Below are 18,484 nucleotides of genomic sequence, written 5' to 3'. Positions count from 1 at the left end.
AACTAATTTTTTCCATAAATCCATAGTCCAGGTGAAGATAACAAACTTTGTAATATACTCTGTATAAAAAAAATGCCTGTGTCTTCATGTATTTGCCTCCTTCTGCCGCTGATCAAATCTGTACACTAGAAGTCTACTGAGAGGGGAAGGGGAAGCAGAGAGACATCTGCACTATAGAGAGAGAGAGAGAGAGACAGTTTTCTTTCACTACACAGTTGGATTATCAGGAATTACTATTCAGCTTTCTACTGATAGAACTGACTCATATAAGCTTTATATCATGGCTTTCCCTCCTCCTCCTTTCTCCTCCCCTCTCCATAGACTTCATTGTCAACATGTGGGACAATATCACTAAAAGAAGAAGTAAAGATAGGAGTAATAGTTAGGCACAGGCTCTTTCTTTTAGGGAAGTATATTGCAAAGTCTGTTCCTTTCACCTGCACTGTTGATATATGAAAAAATAGACCCCAATTGACTTACACTTTAATATGATATGCTGATACTTCCTATCTCTACAGAAGTTTGTTACTTAATTCTTCCATATTACGGGCACCTACAGTACGTCACACCTATAATGGGGGAATTTATCAGTCCCTCGATGCCAGTTATATTGTGGCACTTCTTTTGAGCAAGGGCCTTTCTTGCCCCTCCACCCAAAATATTCATTATAACCCATGCCAATTTCCTAGTGTCAATTATACTGGAAAGCTATACCAATAACTAACTGGCGTAGATCTCCATTTTGGCGCCGGAGACTCTTCCTGAATCAGTCCTGCCCTGCACTTGTCGGGGCCTTTATTAAGACTGGTGTATGAATGCCAGTCTTCATAAATCTAATCCAATGTCTTCACTGTATATTCAACAGCCAAGATCTTCTACATAGTCGCTCCATTACTCTTATCAGCCACGTATGTATTATATTGACTATCGATTCACTTATATTACCTCTTACTTCCAAGTATATGGGTAATTTCCAAGTATTTTTCGGACTATAAGACGCACTTTTTTTCCTCCCAATATGGGAGGAAAATGTGTGTGCATCTTATAGTCCGAATGCAGCGTGTGTAGCGTCTGTGTCCCGTCTGTGTGAATCAAAAGGAGAGCAGCACGGTGCCTGCCTGCTCTGCCCCTCCTTCCCTGTCTGTGTCGCGTCTTTGCAGGAGCGAGATATGAGAGGCAGGGAAGTAAGGGCGGGCCAGACAGGTGAAGGAAGCGTGGTTTCAAGCTTGCCGAGAAAACCACGTCTCCTTCTCCCGTCTGGCCCGCCCCTCCTTCACTGCCTCTCAGATCTGGCTCTGGCAATGAAGCCACACAGACAGGGAAGGAGGGGCGGGCCAAACGGGAGGAGGAGGCGTGGTTTTCTCGGCAAGCTTGAAACCACGCCTCCTTCACCCGTCTGGCCCGCCCCTACTTCCCTGTCTGTGTGGCTTCATTGCCGGAGCAAGATGTGAGAGGCAGTGAAGGAGGGACGAGCCAGACAGGTGAAAGAGGCGTTTTCAAGTTTGCTTAGAAAACCACACCTCCTTCACCCGTCTGGCCCGCCCCTTTTTCTCTTCTTGCATAGCTTCACTGCAGGGTGTCTCTCTCCATCCATGGATGAGATAGATTAGAGATAGATAGATAGATAGATAGATAGATAGATAGATAGATAGATAGATAGATAGATAGATAGATAGATAGATAGACAGACAGAAAGACAGACAGACACAGACAGACAGATAGACGGATAGATAGATAGATAGACAGACAGACACAGACAGATAGATAGATAGAGATATATGTTCAAATCACCCCCATATCCCTAGAATACATATAAAACAAAAACATTACTGTGAAACACATACACATTTGGTATCCCTGTGTCCGAAAGCCCCCGGTTCTATTTACATTGGTGAAATATTATATTATTAGGTTATTAAATATTTCACCAATTTTTTTTCCTTAATTTTTTTTTCCCCCTATTTTCCTCCTCTAAAACCTTAGTGCGTCTTATGGTCCGAAAAATACGGTAAATTCATCAAATAATGTTTGTTATACACTGCCTGGCCAAAAAAAAAGTCGCCTTGTGCAACAAGGTACCGTTCCACCCGTGATATAATTCTGAACTGTTCATGACAGGAATTTGCATATATTCTTGAATATATATAATGGAGCTGTAGCCTGTCAAGTGCAGATCATAATTAAAGGTGTGAAGCGATGTCTACCAACGGAAGAGCTACCAGAGGAAGAGATGTTAGTGCCTTCAAGAAGGGGCAAGTCATTGGATTGCATCAGGCCAACAAATCGACCAAGGAGATAGCCGAAGTAACTGGTATCGGACAGAGAACTGTTCAGCGTATCATACGAGCATGGCGAGATGGTGGAGAACCCCCCTCCAACCGTGGAAAGTGTGGGCGTAAGACTATACTTGAAACTCGAGGTCGTAGGTCCCTAAAGTGACTGGTGATGAATAACCGCCGAAAACCACCTTTGAGCTCACACAGATGTTCAACTCGACGACACATTTCGGAGCGAACAATGCGACGAGAACTCAAAGAAATGGGTCTCAACAGTTGTGTCGCCACACGAAAGCCATTGGTGACAGAGACCAACAGACGTCGGCGCCTGTCATTTGCAAGAGATCACAAGGATTGGACCCTAGAGCAGTGGAGAAAGGTCATGTGGTCAGATGAATCACGTTTCACATTGTTCCAGGGTGATGGTCGTGTCCGGGTGCGACGAGAAGCACACGAAACACTGGAATGTGCTGGAAAGGAACCTGCGCTGTCACTCACCACCCCAACGAATCTGCGTAACCTGGGCTCCCTGATACTCGAGAATTGGATCAAAATTCCTGAGTCTACACTACAGAACATTATAGACTCCATGCCGAGACGGATGCGTGCTGTTATTCGTGCTCATGGTGGCCCAACTAAATATTAACACTCGTGACTTTTTTTTTGGCCAGGCAGTGTATAATATGGTAATTATTGAATTGCTTATGAACCCCAGGGGCAAAAATCTGCTATATGGCCTATTACTAATATTGGCCTCTTCCTATGGGGATCTTTTGGGCTTCAGGGCCTGGATGTGACTACCACATATTCACCAGCTACAGATGGATTTCTCACTTGGTTCATGGAGCTGTTCTTGGCATAAATTAGCACAAATAGCTTAAAAAAAACACAAAAACATATTTTATTATTATAATACCAAAAATTTACAAGTAGTAGCCAATGGGGACAATGACTAAATCAACCATGAGAATGTAATGTATCATATCTGTTGTTTTTACTGTAAAAATAAACCAGACAGAACTATATCGTGGCTACAGTGATTTATATAAAAATAAGTCTTGGCGCAAGTGGTTACTGTTTTATATATCAATATATTAAAGGGGTTGTTCAGAGGATCAGCCAATCCATGGACCAGAGAGGTCACCATTGTGGCCAGTGATTGGCTGAGCGGTCATTTCATGCGTCTTGAGAGAGACCTGGACATAGAGACTAGTGAAGGCACCGGAACGCAAAAGACTGCTAGACAACCTGTGTAATAGAAAAACACTTGGTCACAGGGGTGTGATTTTGACATTGTCTGACTTCTCCATTGTGACGTCCTTCATTGGCGGGTTAAGATCCTGAAAATCCAGAAATTCTTTGGAGTCCGTCTTCTCGTCAAGTCCGTTTTTCTTTGCCATTATCTGACTGATCTCCAGGAACGTTTTACCTTTAGTTTCAGGAACCACAAAAAATATGAAGAGGAAAGTCGCTAGACAGATGGCAGCAAAAAGGATGAAACAATAGGAGCCTAATCCTTTCTGCAAGGAAATAGAAAATATCAAGTCAATCGATCAATGGAATAGAAAGCGGTTCTGTGCTTTGTAATAGAAGACTCTTACCCTAAGGAACTCAAAAATGAGTCCGACGGTGAAGTTGGATAACCAGTGCACGCTGCCAGCTACCATAAAGGCCGCAGGGCGCGAGGCTTGGCGAAACATCTCAGTGGTGATAACATAGGGAATGGGACCTGGAGACAGATGCAAAAAAGTAGATGTAAGATGGAAGCTAAAAATTGACCTATGTCCTATTTTTTTTTATCAGACGTTATTCCTGATCTTTTAAAAAACAGACATGTGAATGTACTCATTAAGTTCCATTGTTCTAAAAATGGGTGGTTGTGTGCATGGTTGGTTTCCTACTCTCCAATAGATGGGCCAATTCAGTGATTGACAGTCGGCTGTCAAAAGACTAGAAAATACATGGTTGCTTTCTTCCAGAAACAGCCTCACGCCTCTTCCTAAGTTTTATCTGTTATTACAGCTCAGCCTCACCAAAGTGAATGAAGACGAAGTGCAATGGCGCAATGGTTTTTGACCACCATGTAGCCATGCTTCTCTCACCCTGGACAATCCTTGACCCTTAAACTGTGTCCATGGATTCAAATTAAAATTTCATCCACTCACTTGGTCCTATGGCGTGACCTATAACATAGATGATGACACAGGCAATGCTTAGGTAGGGCATCCACTGCACGGTGCTCTGAAAAAAAAAATAAAGAAAAATCTGATGACGACCAATGATAGAGTAATTTTACAAAGTTTTACCAAATTTCCATATTAATTTACATTACAAATTTACTGCCCTAGAAAAGTCATACATACTTAAGTGGTGCCTATTAAAATCACTGGGCAGTCTGTGAAAAATATGCAAATCTGTTTTCCAAGATGTAAATAGAGTTCTCTCGCAGCATTGAGAACGCCCCCAGTGCTGCGAGAAAACTCATTTGCATACTGACAATAACCGGGATTTCAAGCGAACGGCGGCGCAGAGAAGACAACAAAAGGTAGGAGAAGAATAGCCTTTCTTAAGGCTATTCCAACGTGTTAATGAGAAAATATTGTGTTTGAATGGTAGGATCCCTTTAAAGCTATGATGCGGGGATTAGCCAAATCAGTATCCCAGCTGTGGACAGTGCTGTTTGGATCTGGTTGGATCTTCTCAGCACAGCGTAGGGAAAACTGATTTGGCAGAGATGAGAGACTTCTAGACCAGGTTCTGAGGATAATATCGCTCCATAATTCCCCCAGTGGAGCGAAAAAGGCTTTTGTAAGACTCCATACGCCTGAGAAGGTGATCTCTCCTTAAGGAGTGATATTATCCCTAGAAAAAAGTGCCATGGGAAGAATATGCAAATCTGTCTTCCATGATGTAATTAGGAAGTCAGATGCTGCCTCTGTATTGCAAAGCAATAGAGGGCGCTCACTGGAATGTGCAAGCCTATCTTCCTTGATGTAGTTGGGAAGACAGCATTCCAGTGAAATAACCCAATAAAGGTTGCTCCCTTTTGCGTCATGCCCGACCTTCTAAGAGGCCTTTGTTTTGCAATGACACTGGGATTATTACCAGGTATAGTCTCTCAATCGAGGACAGCTGTTTCGATGTACTTGCATCTCTTCAGCCCGATGTAGAGAGGACTATAACCTGGTAGAGGTGAGAGGCTTAGACAGGGTTAAGGGGATATTGTCACTCCCCTGTCTAAGCCTCTCACCTCTACCAGGTTATAGTCCTCTCTACATCGGGCTGAAGAGATGCAAGTACATCGAAACAGCTGTCCTCGATTGAGAGACTATACCTGGTAATAATCCCAGCGTCATTGCAAAACAAAGGCCTCTTGGAAGGTCGGGCATGACGCAAAAGGGAACAACCTTTATTGGGTTATTTCACTGGAATGCTGTCTTCCCAACTACATCAAGGAAGATAGGCTTGCACATTCCAGTGAGCGCCCTCTATTGCTTTGCAATACAGAGGCAGCATCTGACTTCCTAATTACATCATGGAAGACAGATTAGCATATTCTTCCCATGGTCCTTTGCAAAGTGGAGTGCTAAAGGCTTAATGAGTCTCCACACACCTATATGGTGGTCTCTCCTTAAGAAGTGACAATATCCCCTTAACACTTAGAAAAAAGTGGAAAAGCATAAAGAAATACTCAGCCCACTTGCGGTCTGTGACTTCTGCGATATCAATTTCCACTCATATATCCTTTCTCAAGCTTTGCATGGACAAATGCTCGACTCGGAGCGGGATAGCAAATCCACAGTAAAAGATAGATCCAGCAGAGCCGTGGTGGAAATTGAAGAAGGAGGAAATCCGAAATGTGTCAGTCTGGCGCAGGGGTGAACCTGCCCTTTTCGCCGCCCGAGGCGGACGACAGAAAGCCGCCCCCCCCCCCTGGGAGGAGGGGGTGTGGCGGAGCGAAGGGGGTGGGGCGAAGCGAAGGGTCGGGGCTTAGCGGCGTTCGCAGGCAGAGAGCAGGCAGGGAGAGGACCTGCTCTCTGCCTGAGCGTGAGGGGAGGCCGCGGTCGCTTCAGGTCGCCTCATGGGAGGTGCGGTGCTGGTCTGGCGCATAATTCCTGTAATGTGTTTATCATCGTTTTTATAAGAAGATTTAACAATAAAGAAGGAGTTTTTCCATTTCCACCACGGCTCTGCTGGATCTATCTTTTACTGTATATTATCCCCAGAACCTGGCCAGTCTGTGTAATACACATATGTGCTGGGCGATCTCCACTATTAGTAGACCCCCTCCTTTCTGGAGAATTGATAAGGGACAATGATATTTTGTTAATATCAGAAAAGGAACACTACAATGTTACTGATAGGTACAACACAGTCTAAGTATAGTTATGTAGATTTCATTAAACATTTCTATTAAAGACACAAGTCCCCCACCTGATATACAAGTGCAATAGTCAACACAACACAAGCGGTGCAACAGGTCCCGAAACCTAGGAGCAGGAGTAACCTTCTTCCCCAAGAGTCCACAATGAAGATCTAAAGAAAGAGGCAAAAAACAGGATACACAAGGAATATTAGTATACACGTCACTGATAAGAATATAGCAGTGTAAAGAATGAACGTCTTATAGGAGCAGCTGGTTAGTGCCTTTCTGAGAGACACAATAATATAGTATCTGGCCATAGCAGTGCCCACACTAACTGTGCCAAGGGCAGTGTCCATCTTACTTAATACCCTAAACATCATGTTAAACTTGGCTACATCTGAACAGTACATTGGCAAGCCTAGCTCCTCCATGGTTCTGCTCCGTTCCCTATGAAACATACAGTATATCTGAGCCCTTTAGCAGCTACAGCTTTCTCTTAATGTCTATAGACAAAAACTAGAGAAGTTCAATGGGCACAAGTGATGTAAATGGTTTAATAAGGGAAGAAGATGGTATTTCAGGACTGCTAGGCCTCTGACCAGGAATGAGCTTTGTTTCCACTTTATATTGGACTCACCGCAGCCAAAGTCATCACAACATTGACAGATCCTGTGGCCACTGTTACATACTGAACTGTCTCGTCTGGAACTCCGGCTTGTGCATAGATAGTATCTGCATAGTAATAAACCTGTACAAGATGGAAGACGGTATACAGTCATACAAGTCAGGACTTACACTATGTATAAAGACACTATATGGCATGGCTATTTCTACACTGTATGAGAGTACACTATACGGATGGGGGGAGTAATACCAAGAAAAGGTACTGCAGGGGTGGATCAAATTGGCCACATTTACCTATATAAGGCTCAGACCCCTGCTTTTTTGTTGCAGAGTATGTTGCGGTTTTTAATGCCAAAGACAAGAATGGCAACGAAAGGAATGAGAAATAAGAGGAAGTTCTTATACTTCTTCCTTCTGATCAATCCACTCCTGGCCTTGGCTCAAAAAACTGCAACAAAATCTGCAACAAAAAAGCTGCGTATCCGCAACGTGGGGCCTCAGCCTAAAACATAGTTTTATTTTTTCTTGTACTGCAGCCATTGGAACACAGTATTACAAGCACTGCAGCAGCTGAAGAACCCCTCCTTAAGAAAGGGGGAGAACTACATGTACTATAAGTCCTACAGTGGTTGGTACATGTGAATTAATAGGCTTTGTATATGAAAATGTCAAAAAATGACTGTATAGTAATGGCCTTTACTGATATGATATACGTATATGTATAGACGAGAATAGAATTCCAGCTCACCGCATTTATCCCTGACAACTGCTGTCCCATGTTCATGACAATAATACAGATAAGCTGCCACCGAAGTGGTCGGAAAGTGCACAGGTTCCTGACTGACAGGCGTCCTTCTGCCTTCTCTGACTGGTCTTCTTGATACATTTCCTTTATTTCGCCATCCACGTCATCCCAACCTCTCAAACGCTGCAGTGCTTGGAAAGTGAAAATAAATGTCATGATGTATACAAGTAGATATAGGATATAGTAGTTTAATGCAAAATATGAAATGTTGTGCATATAAACTTCAGATCTTATTAAGACTAAGGCCCCATGGGCCGGAAACGCCGCGCTAAAGTGCTGCGGGAACGCATCGTGGTTCTTCCCACAGTTCTTTGCAGCGTGTCCACATTGCGGTTTTAAATGCAAAGTAGGCATGGGATTCGCATGAATCCCATCCACTTTGCATGTACTGTATAACGCGACAATTTTTCCCGCAGCATTTTGCCGCGGGCAAATCACAGCGTTTCCGGCCCGGTGGGGCCCCAGCCTAAGGAGCCATTTTCTGACCATATAGAAACTGGTGGTTTGGGACTCTCTATTGAGAGGAATTTACTTTGGCCTTATAATCTTATTTCACCAGCAATATCCTAGCAGTGTAATTTGTTTTATTCCAGCTCAGTTGGAATCTTTCATGTCCTCATGAAAGTTTGGTTTTATATACCACTAGAAAGTCAACAGTACACCATCGGCTTTCCCAATATGTGCTTTGGGGCTGGAGATATTGGTGCCATTAGTTTCAGCACTGACATCTCTCCACTGTCAGAAGGGCGTTTCCGTATCGCATCATCGGTGTGTGGTGAGGAACACCCCTGCTGACAGAACAAGGCTATGTTACGGTACAGTCAGTGGGGGCGTTCCTCACAACTCAGCGATGATGCGATACGGAAACGCCCTTCTGACAGTGGGGAGACATAGGAATACACTGAGACGCTGTGGTGTGAGTTACGGGACAGAATTTCTATATCACGTGCTGCCCTTAGGACTGAGGAAATAGAATGTGCTATGTGAATCTGCCCTCTCTGTTTATGGAAAACCCAAGACATCACGGAAAGCATCGGGAACTACATCATGAAGGAATGGAGATGGCAGACAGCAATAAATGTTACATATACATACAAAGTATACACAAGAACATTATTCTTTGCACCACATGGGCAATACAGTTGCTGAAGTAGGAATTTAAGGGAATATTCCTAGCAAAACTGATACCATGTATTATGCCTAGTTAAACTCTCCAATTAAAGAAAATGGGAGTACCGTCCACCATGCCCACATTTAGCCTGGCTGAGGTCAGGCTCGATATGTAGCAGGATAAAGGACCCCCCTCCCCCATTCTCTGCATTCAAACCCCCACCGATCAGGTATATACTCTCTATCCTATGGATAAAGGCTTTTTGTGGCATAACCCCTTTGAGGGCCTGAGGGACAGTGTATGACTTATCCAACCAACTTCTACAGAAGTATCAAATGGATAAAAGGATCCGCGCTTACCAACCGTAGTTCTTGTTGCATTCGTTTATTAAAGCCTCACACACAACGCGTTTCGAAACCGGAAGCTGGTTTCTTCTTCAGGTGCACAAAGGACAACAAGAACTACGGTTGGTAAGCGCGGATCCTTTTATCCATTTGATACTTCTGTAGAAGTTGGTTGGATAGGTCCTTTTCTGTATAGTACCATGCATACGTGTTTTCACGGTTAAGATCTGCCAGCTACTAGCCATTTTGTCTATGAAGTGATATTTGAGTGCTGTGATCACTTCACAGCGCTTAAAGGTGATTATATGTTGAATAATACTTTGTGGAATCACTTTAAAAGGGTAATGCACAAGGTGCCGCGCGGTGCTCTCTCTTCTGTTTTCTTGTAGTGTATGACTTCTCTCTTTGGTGTCTGCTGAGTATGTGCTCATATAGAGAAGCATGTACCTAGGATCACTATCTGCATAATACAGCAAAGACACGCAACTCTGGTTGTAAAAATGGCAGCGCACAAGTAGTAGCTCAGACTATGGTGTGGGATCATAGCAACTTGGGTATTCCATAACCTACACCCTCAGCTTGGCATATACTGTATGAGCGCAACCATTCTCCTCTCAGGAGCCTCATGTGCGACGCTTCTATGAAGACTCATGGCACAGGAATTGGCGGTTTCCTGCAAAAAACTCCTGAGAAAATAGCAAAACACCACCACTGTCACTTTTTATGTTGATCTACCTTACAAAGGTGATGCTAGAGCAAGTTTTCCTTCAAGAAGAACTTATTAGCATCTCTTGGACCCTCACCGAACAGTGACCCATGTCGGCCAATTCACAGATGTCGCATTCTCCATATACTTCACTGAAGTCTATGGGACTTAGAGAAGGAGTATATGGATGGAATGTAGGAAAAGTGCATCAGATATTGGCAAAGGGGGTTACCAGATCCCAGTTCTCCTAACAAACAAGGGACCCAAGGAAGTTTTTCTCTACAATTTGGCTGCCTGTATACAGTACATGAAATATTCTTACCCTTCTTGGCTTTTTCCTCTTTGCCTTTCTGCAGCAATGTGTATCTTGGGCTTTCAGGGAAGAAGGGCAGGGTCATGAGCTGAATCACCGCAGGTATTCCCGTCAGAGCGAGCAGTATGGGCCAACCTGCCATAGAACAGTCAAACAACCATAGTCCGTGATCCAAAATTCAGGCACACCGGGGTAATCCAGCCCGACAACCATCCAAAGCACCAAAGCAAAACCAAGGCAGCAGTGAAACACTATAACATTTCTCACCATCTTCATTTCCAAGGATCATACGGATCCCAAATATCTGTGCCATAAGGATGCCAATAGTGATCAACAGTTGGGGCATCACACCAATAGCTCCTCGAAGATTTTTGGGGGACATCTCACCAAGGTACATTGGAACAACATTGGAAGACAAACCTGTAGGATAACAAGTACTTTAGATAGCAACCTGCCGATTTTGCAATTCTCATCAGGACTACCCCTATCTATAAGGCTGTATAACACATATAAGATAAGATAAGATAAGATATTCCTTTAATAGTCCCACAATATAGATGTCATAAAGGGAGGGCCATTGCTTGGGGCCCCCACTATGATCCAGGGACTCCCATTCTGTCACTTAGCCTGTCCATGCATTCTATGTATGACCATCATATGATCGCCAGCCAGGAATATTACATTTTCCCTACATCAGCCAAAAGGAAAAGTTAGAAGAAGCATATCCCGGGGAAAGCAGATGATCGCTATATTGGTTCTCATTGGAATAAAGGGGTTGTCCAACTAAATTCAAAGGTGTAAACTTAAAAAAAAACCTAAAAAATAAACATAGCTCAAAAATAAAAAAGAAGCGATACTCACCTCCCCGGCTCCTCCATTCAGGTGGTGCATCCTCTGATCCCAAGGATTATGTGACTACTAATTATTAACCTTAATGGTCACATGTGGAGTATTGGTGACATCACTGCTCATCCATCACTGGAATCACTTCTTTTTTTTGTTTTAGGCTAAAGCCCCACTTTGCGGAAACGCAGCTTTTTTTGTTGCAGATTTTGTTGCAGTTTTTTTGAACCAAAGCCAAGAATGGCTACAAGAGGAATGGGATATATATAGGAAGCTCTTATATTTCTCCCTTCTGCTCAATCCACTCTTGGCTTTGACTCAAAAAACCGCAACAAAAAAAGCTGTGTTTCCACAATGTGGGGCCCCGGCCTAAAGAGGTTGTCCGGACAGAAAATCTTTTTTTTTATTTTTTAGAAAAGTCTGTTAGTGCTAGTGACGGGTTGATAAATACACCCATATACCTTTAGCAGTGCTTGGAGTGATTTCTGGGTGTCTCTGGTTGCTGCTGCATCCTCTGTGTTTGTTTACATGGCGTTAGGTTCCTCCTTTGTAGCTGCTGCACTAACTCCCTCTCACTCAGCCCCCACAATCCTTTACAAAACCCTCCCTGTCTCACTAAGCTTTGCCCCTCCCACCCTCCCTGTCTCACTAAGCTTAGCCCCTCCCACCCTCCCTGTCTCACTAACCTTAGCCCCTCCCACCCTTCCTGTCTCAATGACTAGCGATCCTGCTTATTACTAAAAAGTCCCCCTAGCTAACCTATTCTGCGCAGTACATGAAGGAGATTTCTTACCAGCACATATCCCGATTACCAAACGACTGGCAATAATGACTTCAAAGGACCTGGACAGGACACTGGTGCCCATTAGTATGGCTGGGACAATGGAGAAGATGTTGTTCACAAGCAAAGTACCTTTTCTGAAAAAGGGAGAGGTTACACAAACAGCCGGACCATCAAGACCGCAGATCTAGCGAATTCCACCCACACATTGCAGAAAAATAGGCACGTCACAGTTTTGGAAATTGCAGCATGTCAATTATATGGACTGAAACGCCAGCGGCTTCTCTATAGGTATAAAGGAAGCGGAAAGTCTGCAGAAGAATCCTCTGTGGACTTTCTGTGAAATGTGCTGCAGGAAAAATCGTGATGCATTCATGCCAAGTTTTTCTCACTGCAGCCCACTATGTGGGGCCTTATACTTAAAGAGGACCACGGTTTGGGGCACAGGCAGTTTTATATACTGCTGGAAAGCCGATTGAATTCAGCGCACTGTCGGCTTTCCAGCAGTATATAGAACTGCCTGTGCCCCAAACCATAAAAGGCCCTCTTTAAAGGATTATCTTATCTTATCTTACTATCGGCTATCTGCCCTTTCCAGCTTTATGTCGGACATTGTGGAGTTAATCAACCAAAAGCATCAGCAAGATATCTCTCTATTCAGGGAGAATTTTCTTAGCTAGTCAGTATAATTATTGTATTATTGCATTAATTATGATATTTAAAGTATTTTCCAATGTAGACTCACTCACCTGCCAATGTTGTTGACCATGGGCCCCACCAATAAAGATCCAAAGAATCCTCCAAGTGGATATAAAGAGACGGTAAGAGACCAGAGTATAGTCTCTAAGTTTGCAGTCATTTGGGTGCCATAATGTTCACGATAGGTCTCATTATAAAAGCTTTGCATAAACTAAAAAGAAAGGAAAATACAACATTTTTTCCATAAAAACATATACAGAAAAGATTATCTAAAATGTCCACTAGAGGGCACTAGTACTCTGCTTATATAGATCAGGGACATGACACTGTAGGGAAGCTGTTCAGCCGCCAGCTATATAAGATGTATGACCCTGCTGATTACATATATGGTAGATTATACGGTGTATACGGCATGTGACGCTGGACTCTAACCCATTATTTACTTGCTCAAGGCCTAATCCGACATTCCATAAGAGATAATACAAGCCCAGAGGTGAACGGCTAAGAGTGTTGCATGCAAGATCAGTAAAAGATACAGTATATTGGACCAATCTGTATCCTGAAAAAGGGGCATGGCTGCCGTGAACAGAGAGTACACCGCACATGCACGCCTCTATTTACTTCTATGGGACTGAGAATAGCCCGGCATGGAGGCTTCTCTTGGAACCCTGTTTTGAGTTCTGCAATGGGGTCCTTTGAATTTTTGGTATGAAATGAACCGCACTGAAGCCCATTGATAGGGCTTATTCACACAATGAAGAATGACTATGTGAGGACCATTTTTCCAATGTACATTTTAAAACCCATTAATGTCTATGGGTCTATTCACATGGCTATCTTTACATATAGCTGTGTGAATATGGCCCAAAACTGATTAATATAATAGACTGCAATACAGATGTATGGAAGTGTCTTATATAAGAAATCAACCGATCACATGTTAAAGTCCCCCCAGTGGGATTAATACTAGAGATGAGCGAACAGTGTTCTATCGAACACATGTTCGATCGGATATCAGGCTGTTCGATGTGTTCGATTCGAATCGAACATCACGTGGCAAAATTCGATTCCCCTCCCACCTTCCCTGGTGCTTTTTTTGCACCAATAACAGCGCAGGGGAGGTGGGACAGGAACTACGACACCGGAGGCATCTAAAAAAATCGGAAAAAGTCATTGGCTGCCGAAATCAGGTGACCTCCATTTTAGACGAATAGTGGATTTCAAATCCGGGTCATATGAGAATGTGAACTTTGTGACTAAGAGACAGGGATAGCTGTACAGGCAGGGATAGCTAGGGATAACCTTTATTTAGGTAGGAATGTTATTAAAAATAACTTTTTGGGGCTCTATCGGGTGTGTAATTGTGATTTTTGTGACATAAACTTTTTCCCATAGGAATGCATTGGACAGCGCTGATTGACCAGAGTACGGAACTCGACCAATCAGCACTGGCTCTGCTGGAGGAGGCGGAGTCTAAGATCGCTCCACACCAGTCTCCATTCAGGTCCGACCTTAGACTCCGCCTCCTCCGGCAGAGCCAGCGCTGATTGGCCGAAGGCTGGCCAATGCATTCCTATGGGAATGCAGAGACTTAGCAGTGCTGAGCCAGTTCTGCTCAACTACACCGTGTGCCGAGTGTGCACACTCGGCTCTGCTACATCTGATGTAGCAGAGCCTGCTACTGCAGAGACTTAGCAGTGCTGAGCCAGTTCTGCTCAACTACACCGTGTGCCGGTCAGCCCATCTGATATAGCAGAGCCGAGTGTGCATAAGGGTGCACTAGAACCCTTATGCACACTCGGCTCTGCTATATCAGATGGGCTGACCGGCACACGGTGTAGTTGAGCAGAACTGGCTCAGCACTGCTAAGTCTCTGCATTCCCATAGGAGGAGGAGGCGGAGTCTAAGGTCGGACCTGAATGGAGACTGGTGTGGAGCGATCTTAGACTCCGCCTCCTCCAGCAGAGCCAGCGCTGATTGGTCGAGTTCCGTACTCTGGCCAATCAGCGCTGGCCAATGCATTCCTATGGGGAAAAGTTAGCTTGCGAAAATCGCAAGCTGACAGGGATTTCCATGAAATAAAGTGACTTTTATGCCCCCAGACATGCTTCCCTTGCTGTCCCAGTGTCATTCCAGGGTGTTGGTATCATTTCCTGGGGTGTCATAGTGGACTTGGTGACCCTCCAGACACAGATTTGGGTTTCCCCCTTAACGAGTATATGTTCCCCATAGACTATAATGGGGTTCGAAACCCGTTCGAACACTCGAACAGTGAGCGGCCATTCGAATCGAATTTCGAACCTCGAACATTTTAGTGTTTGCTCATCTCTAATTAATACAAAATGTAAAAAAGTTTCATGAAATGTTAAAAACCACTTTAACCCCTTGTGTACACGGCCCAATTGAAGTCTGATAGAGGCAGTCTTTAATAGCTGTTTTATCATGACAGGCCTGGGAACTTTCAGAAAGCTTCAGGCTGCCATGGTATTGGGATGGCTCCACAATCATATTGGAAGATGAAAGGGAAAGTTAAAGTAACCACCCAGATGCTGTGGTTGCATTTGACCATGGCATCTGTGTGGTTAAAGTCAAAGTCAGCTCCTGAGCAGGCACCATACTTAAACTTTCAACAACCACATAGTACATGTCATGAAGGGGTTAAAAATGTACCTCCCAAGGCAGGTCTATGGGAGTCAAATCAAAACACTAATAAAATTGGATTGTGCTTTTAACCTTCTGTTCATACAGGAAACAATGTATGCATCAGAGAAGCAAAGAGGAGGCCAGTGCTCCAGAGGGGAGCATATAACTTCACTATAAAGATGTCAGTAACTTATTCAGTAGCACCACAAACAGTCTCAATATAAAACGGGGGAATGATTTTTGTACAATGTTAATAATAGCACTTACAGGCGCAGGCGAGTTTACTGAAGCCACATTATATCCATACTGGAAAGACGATCCAATGGTGGACACCAGGGTTACAAGAAGAAGTGTTGAAGTCAGCTTCTATGGGGCAAATAGAACGCAGAATATTATAATAGTCTATCTACTTTGTTACCAACCAAGACTGATCTATCTGAGCTCGTGTTGCCGGCATAAGAAAGATGCATGGAATATATAAGGTATTCAGAAGTTATAGAAGGTGATATATTTGACATCCTAGCGAGCAAAGACATATGACATACAGCAGAATATAGTTTCTGTCACTAGATCTTTCTGATACAGAGCTCCATATCTGATTCCATAGACAATGAGTCAATTTGTCACCACTAGAGGGAGCTTTAGAGTTATTAATATATACATTAAACTCAATAACACACTGTGCATTAAGCTTCCTCTAGTGGTGGTTATGGGAACTGAGAATTACATTTATATTGATTTATTTCAACATCTATACAGGTTATTTGGAGTCTTGTATCAGTAAGATGGAGTTCAGACATTTATAAAGATCCACTGTTTTAGCTAAAAAAAAAAAAAAACCTGAGATCTAAACTGCATTGTGTGAATCTGAACCAAAAAAACAGGACTTCGCCTAGGTTATTAGATTATCATTTGCTATCTGGCAGTAACAGGTGACGGGGTCACAGGCTATGAGAAGTTTTCTTATGATGGAGATCTCCTTTAACCCTTATCACCAGTGATACGCTCGTAGCTGTAAAACCAGTTATATGAAATAGATTATGGGTAATGGGGCGCTCTTGCCCCGGTTCATCACTCACCCCTTTCCTCTCCACCGGTTCCCCAGAATCCTCATGTTCGGTCTCCTGAGCCATCAATGCTGCAGCCCCTAAACTCTCGCCGTGCAATCCTCACTCCAACACTATGGAAATGGACAAAGTGAAATCAGACTTTGTTCTGAACCTTTGGCCATTTTATCAAGTCGAGGGAAATTAAGCGTTCTGTTTTGTAGGCTTTTTTTTTTTTTTCACTTGGGATGTTGCCAAAACTCAATGTAGTAAACAGTAACAGTTGTGATATAAAGATAAAAAAGTGCAGTTATTTGGCTGCTGGAGTGTAAAAATGCCATATGTCATTATATTTAGGGTCATTTATGGCTTTTAAAAGGATTAAAGCGTAACTCCGGGCTGAAGGCGCCTTTATCTAATACATCTCAATTAGTGAAAGTGCTCCAGATACGAAGTGGAATCTGGGACTGAGCTGCAAACCGGCCCCGTAATGAATGAATGTGACGTCACTGGCCTGTAAAGGGTTAATGGCACGCACTTAAGCGCCCCCTGCTGCAGATATTGATGAGCCTTCCGAAGAATAGGTTATGAAGATTTAACTTTGGAAAACTTCTAAAAAGGGACTTTAATATTGGTCACCTATCCTTAGCACAAGGCATCAGCTTTAGATCTGAGGGATCTGATGCCAGGGACCCCCCATGGATCAGTTGCGCTCCCTAAGCACCACTTGTGCATCCCAGGTCATATGACGTCACATTCATCTGCCACATGGCCTGGTCACAGCTCAGTCTCATTCAAGTGAATTGGGTGAGCTGCAATACCAAGCACAGTCACTAGTCAAATGTACAGCGCTGTACTTGCTAAACACCTCAGCCCCCTACTAATCATTAATAGATGGCCTATCCTAATTTTTGGATGCAGACACGATCTTTCTGCATTGTAGCACGTTTAGCACATTTTATGGTAAACAAGTAGGCACTAATTGACATTTCCAGAGAGATCAGGGACTGACAGCAAAGCGTATAGTGTTAATATCATGCATTATCTTGTTCCGCAGCAGTATAAGATGGTTGTCCTTAACTGGTCCACCCTCTAATGATAATGAGATGACTCTGCTCATTCTGTCCCAGTCTATACAGCAAAGCCACGAAGTAAGCTACGGAAAACAAGGAACAGCATATTGTTTCTGTGCTATTGTCCACAGTAAATACTTATAATATTATATTACTAGTATTATTGTCATGCAAATAGTAAACAACACCATCAATATAAATATACATATATGGAAATGTGACGGTGGCGTTTTGCACTACTATTCCAGCAGGCACCATCTCCTGGTTACTTTGCTGGGGTTTTTTTCATGCAGCCTATGCTTCTCCTTGTAGCCGTCCTCCTGTTAGTGATGCACCTGGGTCTGCCCATAGGACAGGTGTACCCTCCATGAGAGGTTAACATCCACACTTATGGACCATCCACCTAATCCTAGAATGCTTTGGTTTATCTATACCTGTTTATACCTTTTGGCTTCCAAGACTTTGCATAGCCACTGCCTGCCACTGGACTCTCTGACTTTCAGATCCGCTGCCATCTACACTGGGAACCGATCTGAGAGGTAGCGACATGGTAGCCTTCCCGTACCGGGGTTAGAGGGTGAAAACAGGGAGGCTGCTTAGAAAACTTCCTTGGCAGTGGATCAAAGTCAAACCGGTTAGGTGGCGTAGTAGGTCCATTGTCCGTTACAGAAAACTATATAGTATATAGTTTCTAGTGCTTCCTATTGTTCGGCTAGGTTCACACTTGCACTGGGCTCTCCGTTGTTTGGGGACCTGAACGATGAAGAGCCTGCCCGCTAAAAGAGCAGTTGACTTTGGACCCCATAGACTATAATAGCTTTGCCCAGTGTTTGCCTGGTTTCCGCCATTTATAT

The 18,484-nt window shown here is 43.6% G+C and overlaps 1 protein-coding gene across 1 annotated transcript; it reads right to left on the bottom strand.

Annotated features, from left to right (window-relative positions):
- Positions 1-3,179: 3,179 nt before the first annotated feature.
- LOC142209462 (solute carrier family 2, facilitated glucose transporter member 5-like) lies at positions 3,180-16,664 on the bottom strand. Its single transcript, XM_075278453.1, has 12 exons — positions 16,591-16,664; positions 15,779-15,877; positions 12,919-13,079; positions 12,182-12,306; positions 10,813-10,965; positions 10,555-10,680; positions 8,015-8,202; positions 7,280-7,390; positions 6,711-6,812; positions 4,442-4,517; positions 3,878-4,005; positions 3,180-3,796 (listed from the first exon to the last, which is right to left on the bottom strand). Exons 1-12 carry the CDS (start codon positions 16,642-16,644, stop codon positions 3,548-3,550), a joined length of 1,572 nt encoding a protein of 523 aa, XP_075134554.1. The 5' UTR covers positions 16,645-16,664; the 3' UTR covers positions 3,180-3,547.
- Positions 16,665-18,484: the final 1,820 nt, after the last annotated feature.

Source organism: Leptodactylus fuscus, chromosome 6, assembly GCF_031893055.1.
Source record: "Leptodactylus fuscus isolate aLepFus1 chromosome 6, aLepFus1.hap2, whole genome shotgun sequence".
NCBI lineage: Eukaryota > Metazoa > Chordata > Amphibia > Anura > Leptodactylidae > Leptodactylus > Leptodactylus fuscus.
This window is presented reverse-complemented; position numbering and strand designations above follow the sequence as displayed.

What these genes read in the sequence shown, in the direction of transcription:
- LOC142209462 (XM_075278453.1), bottom strand. Translation starts at nt 16,644, where the DNA reads ATGGCTCAGGAGACCGAACATGAGGATTCTGGGGAACCGGTGGAGAGG. An exon ending in AGAGGAAAAAGCCAAGAAGG is followed by an intron (nt 8,203 to 10,554) that starts GTAAGAATATTT and finishes TCACTTTCCAAG; the next exon opens with CACTGCAGCGTTTGAGAGGT. An exon ending in CTATTGCACTTGTATATCAG is followed by an intron (nt 4,518 to 6,710) that starts GTGGGGGACTTG and finishes TTTTTTTTTCAG; the next exon opens with AGCACCGTGCAGTGGATGCC.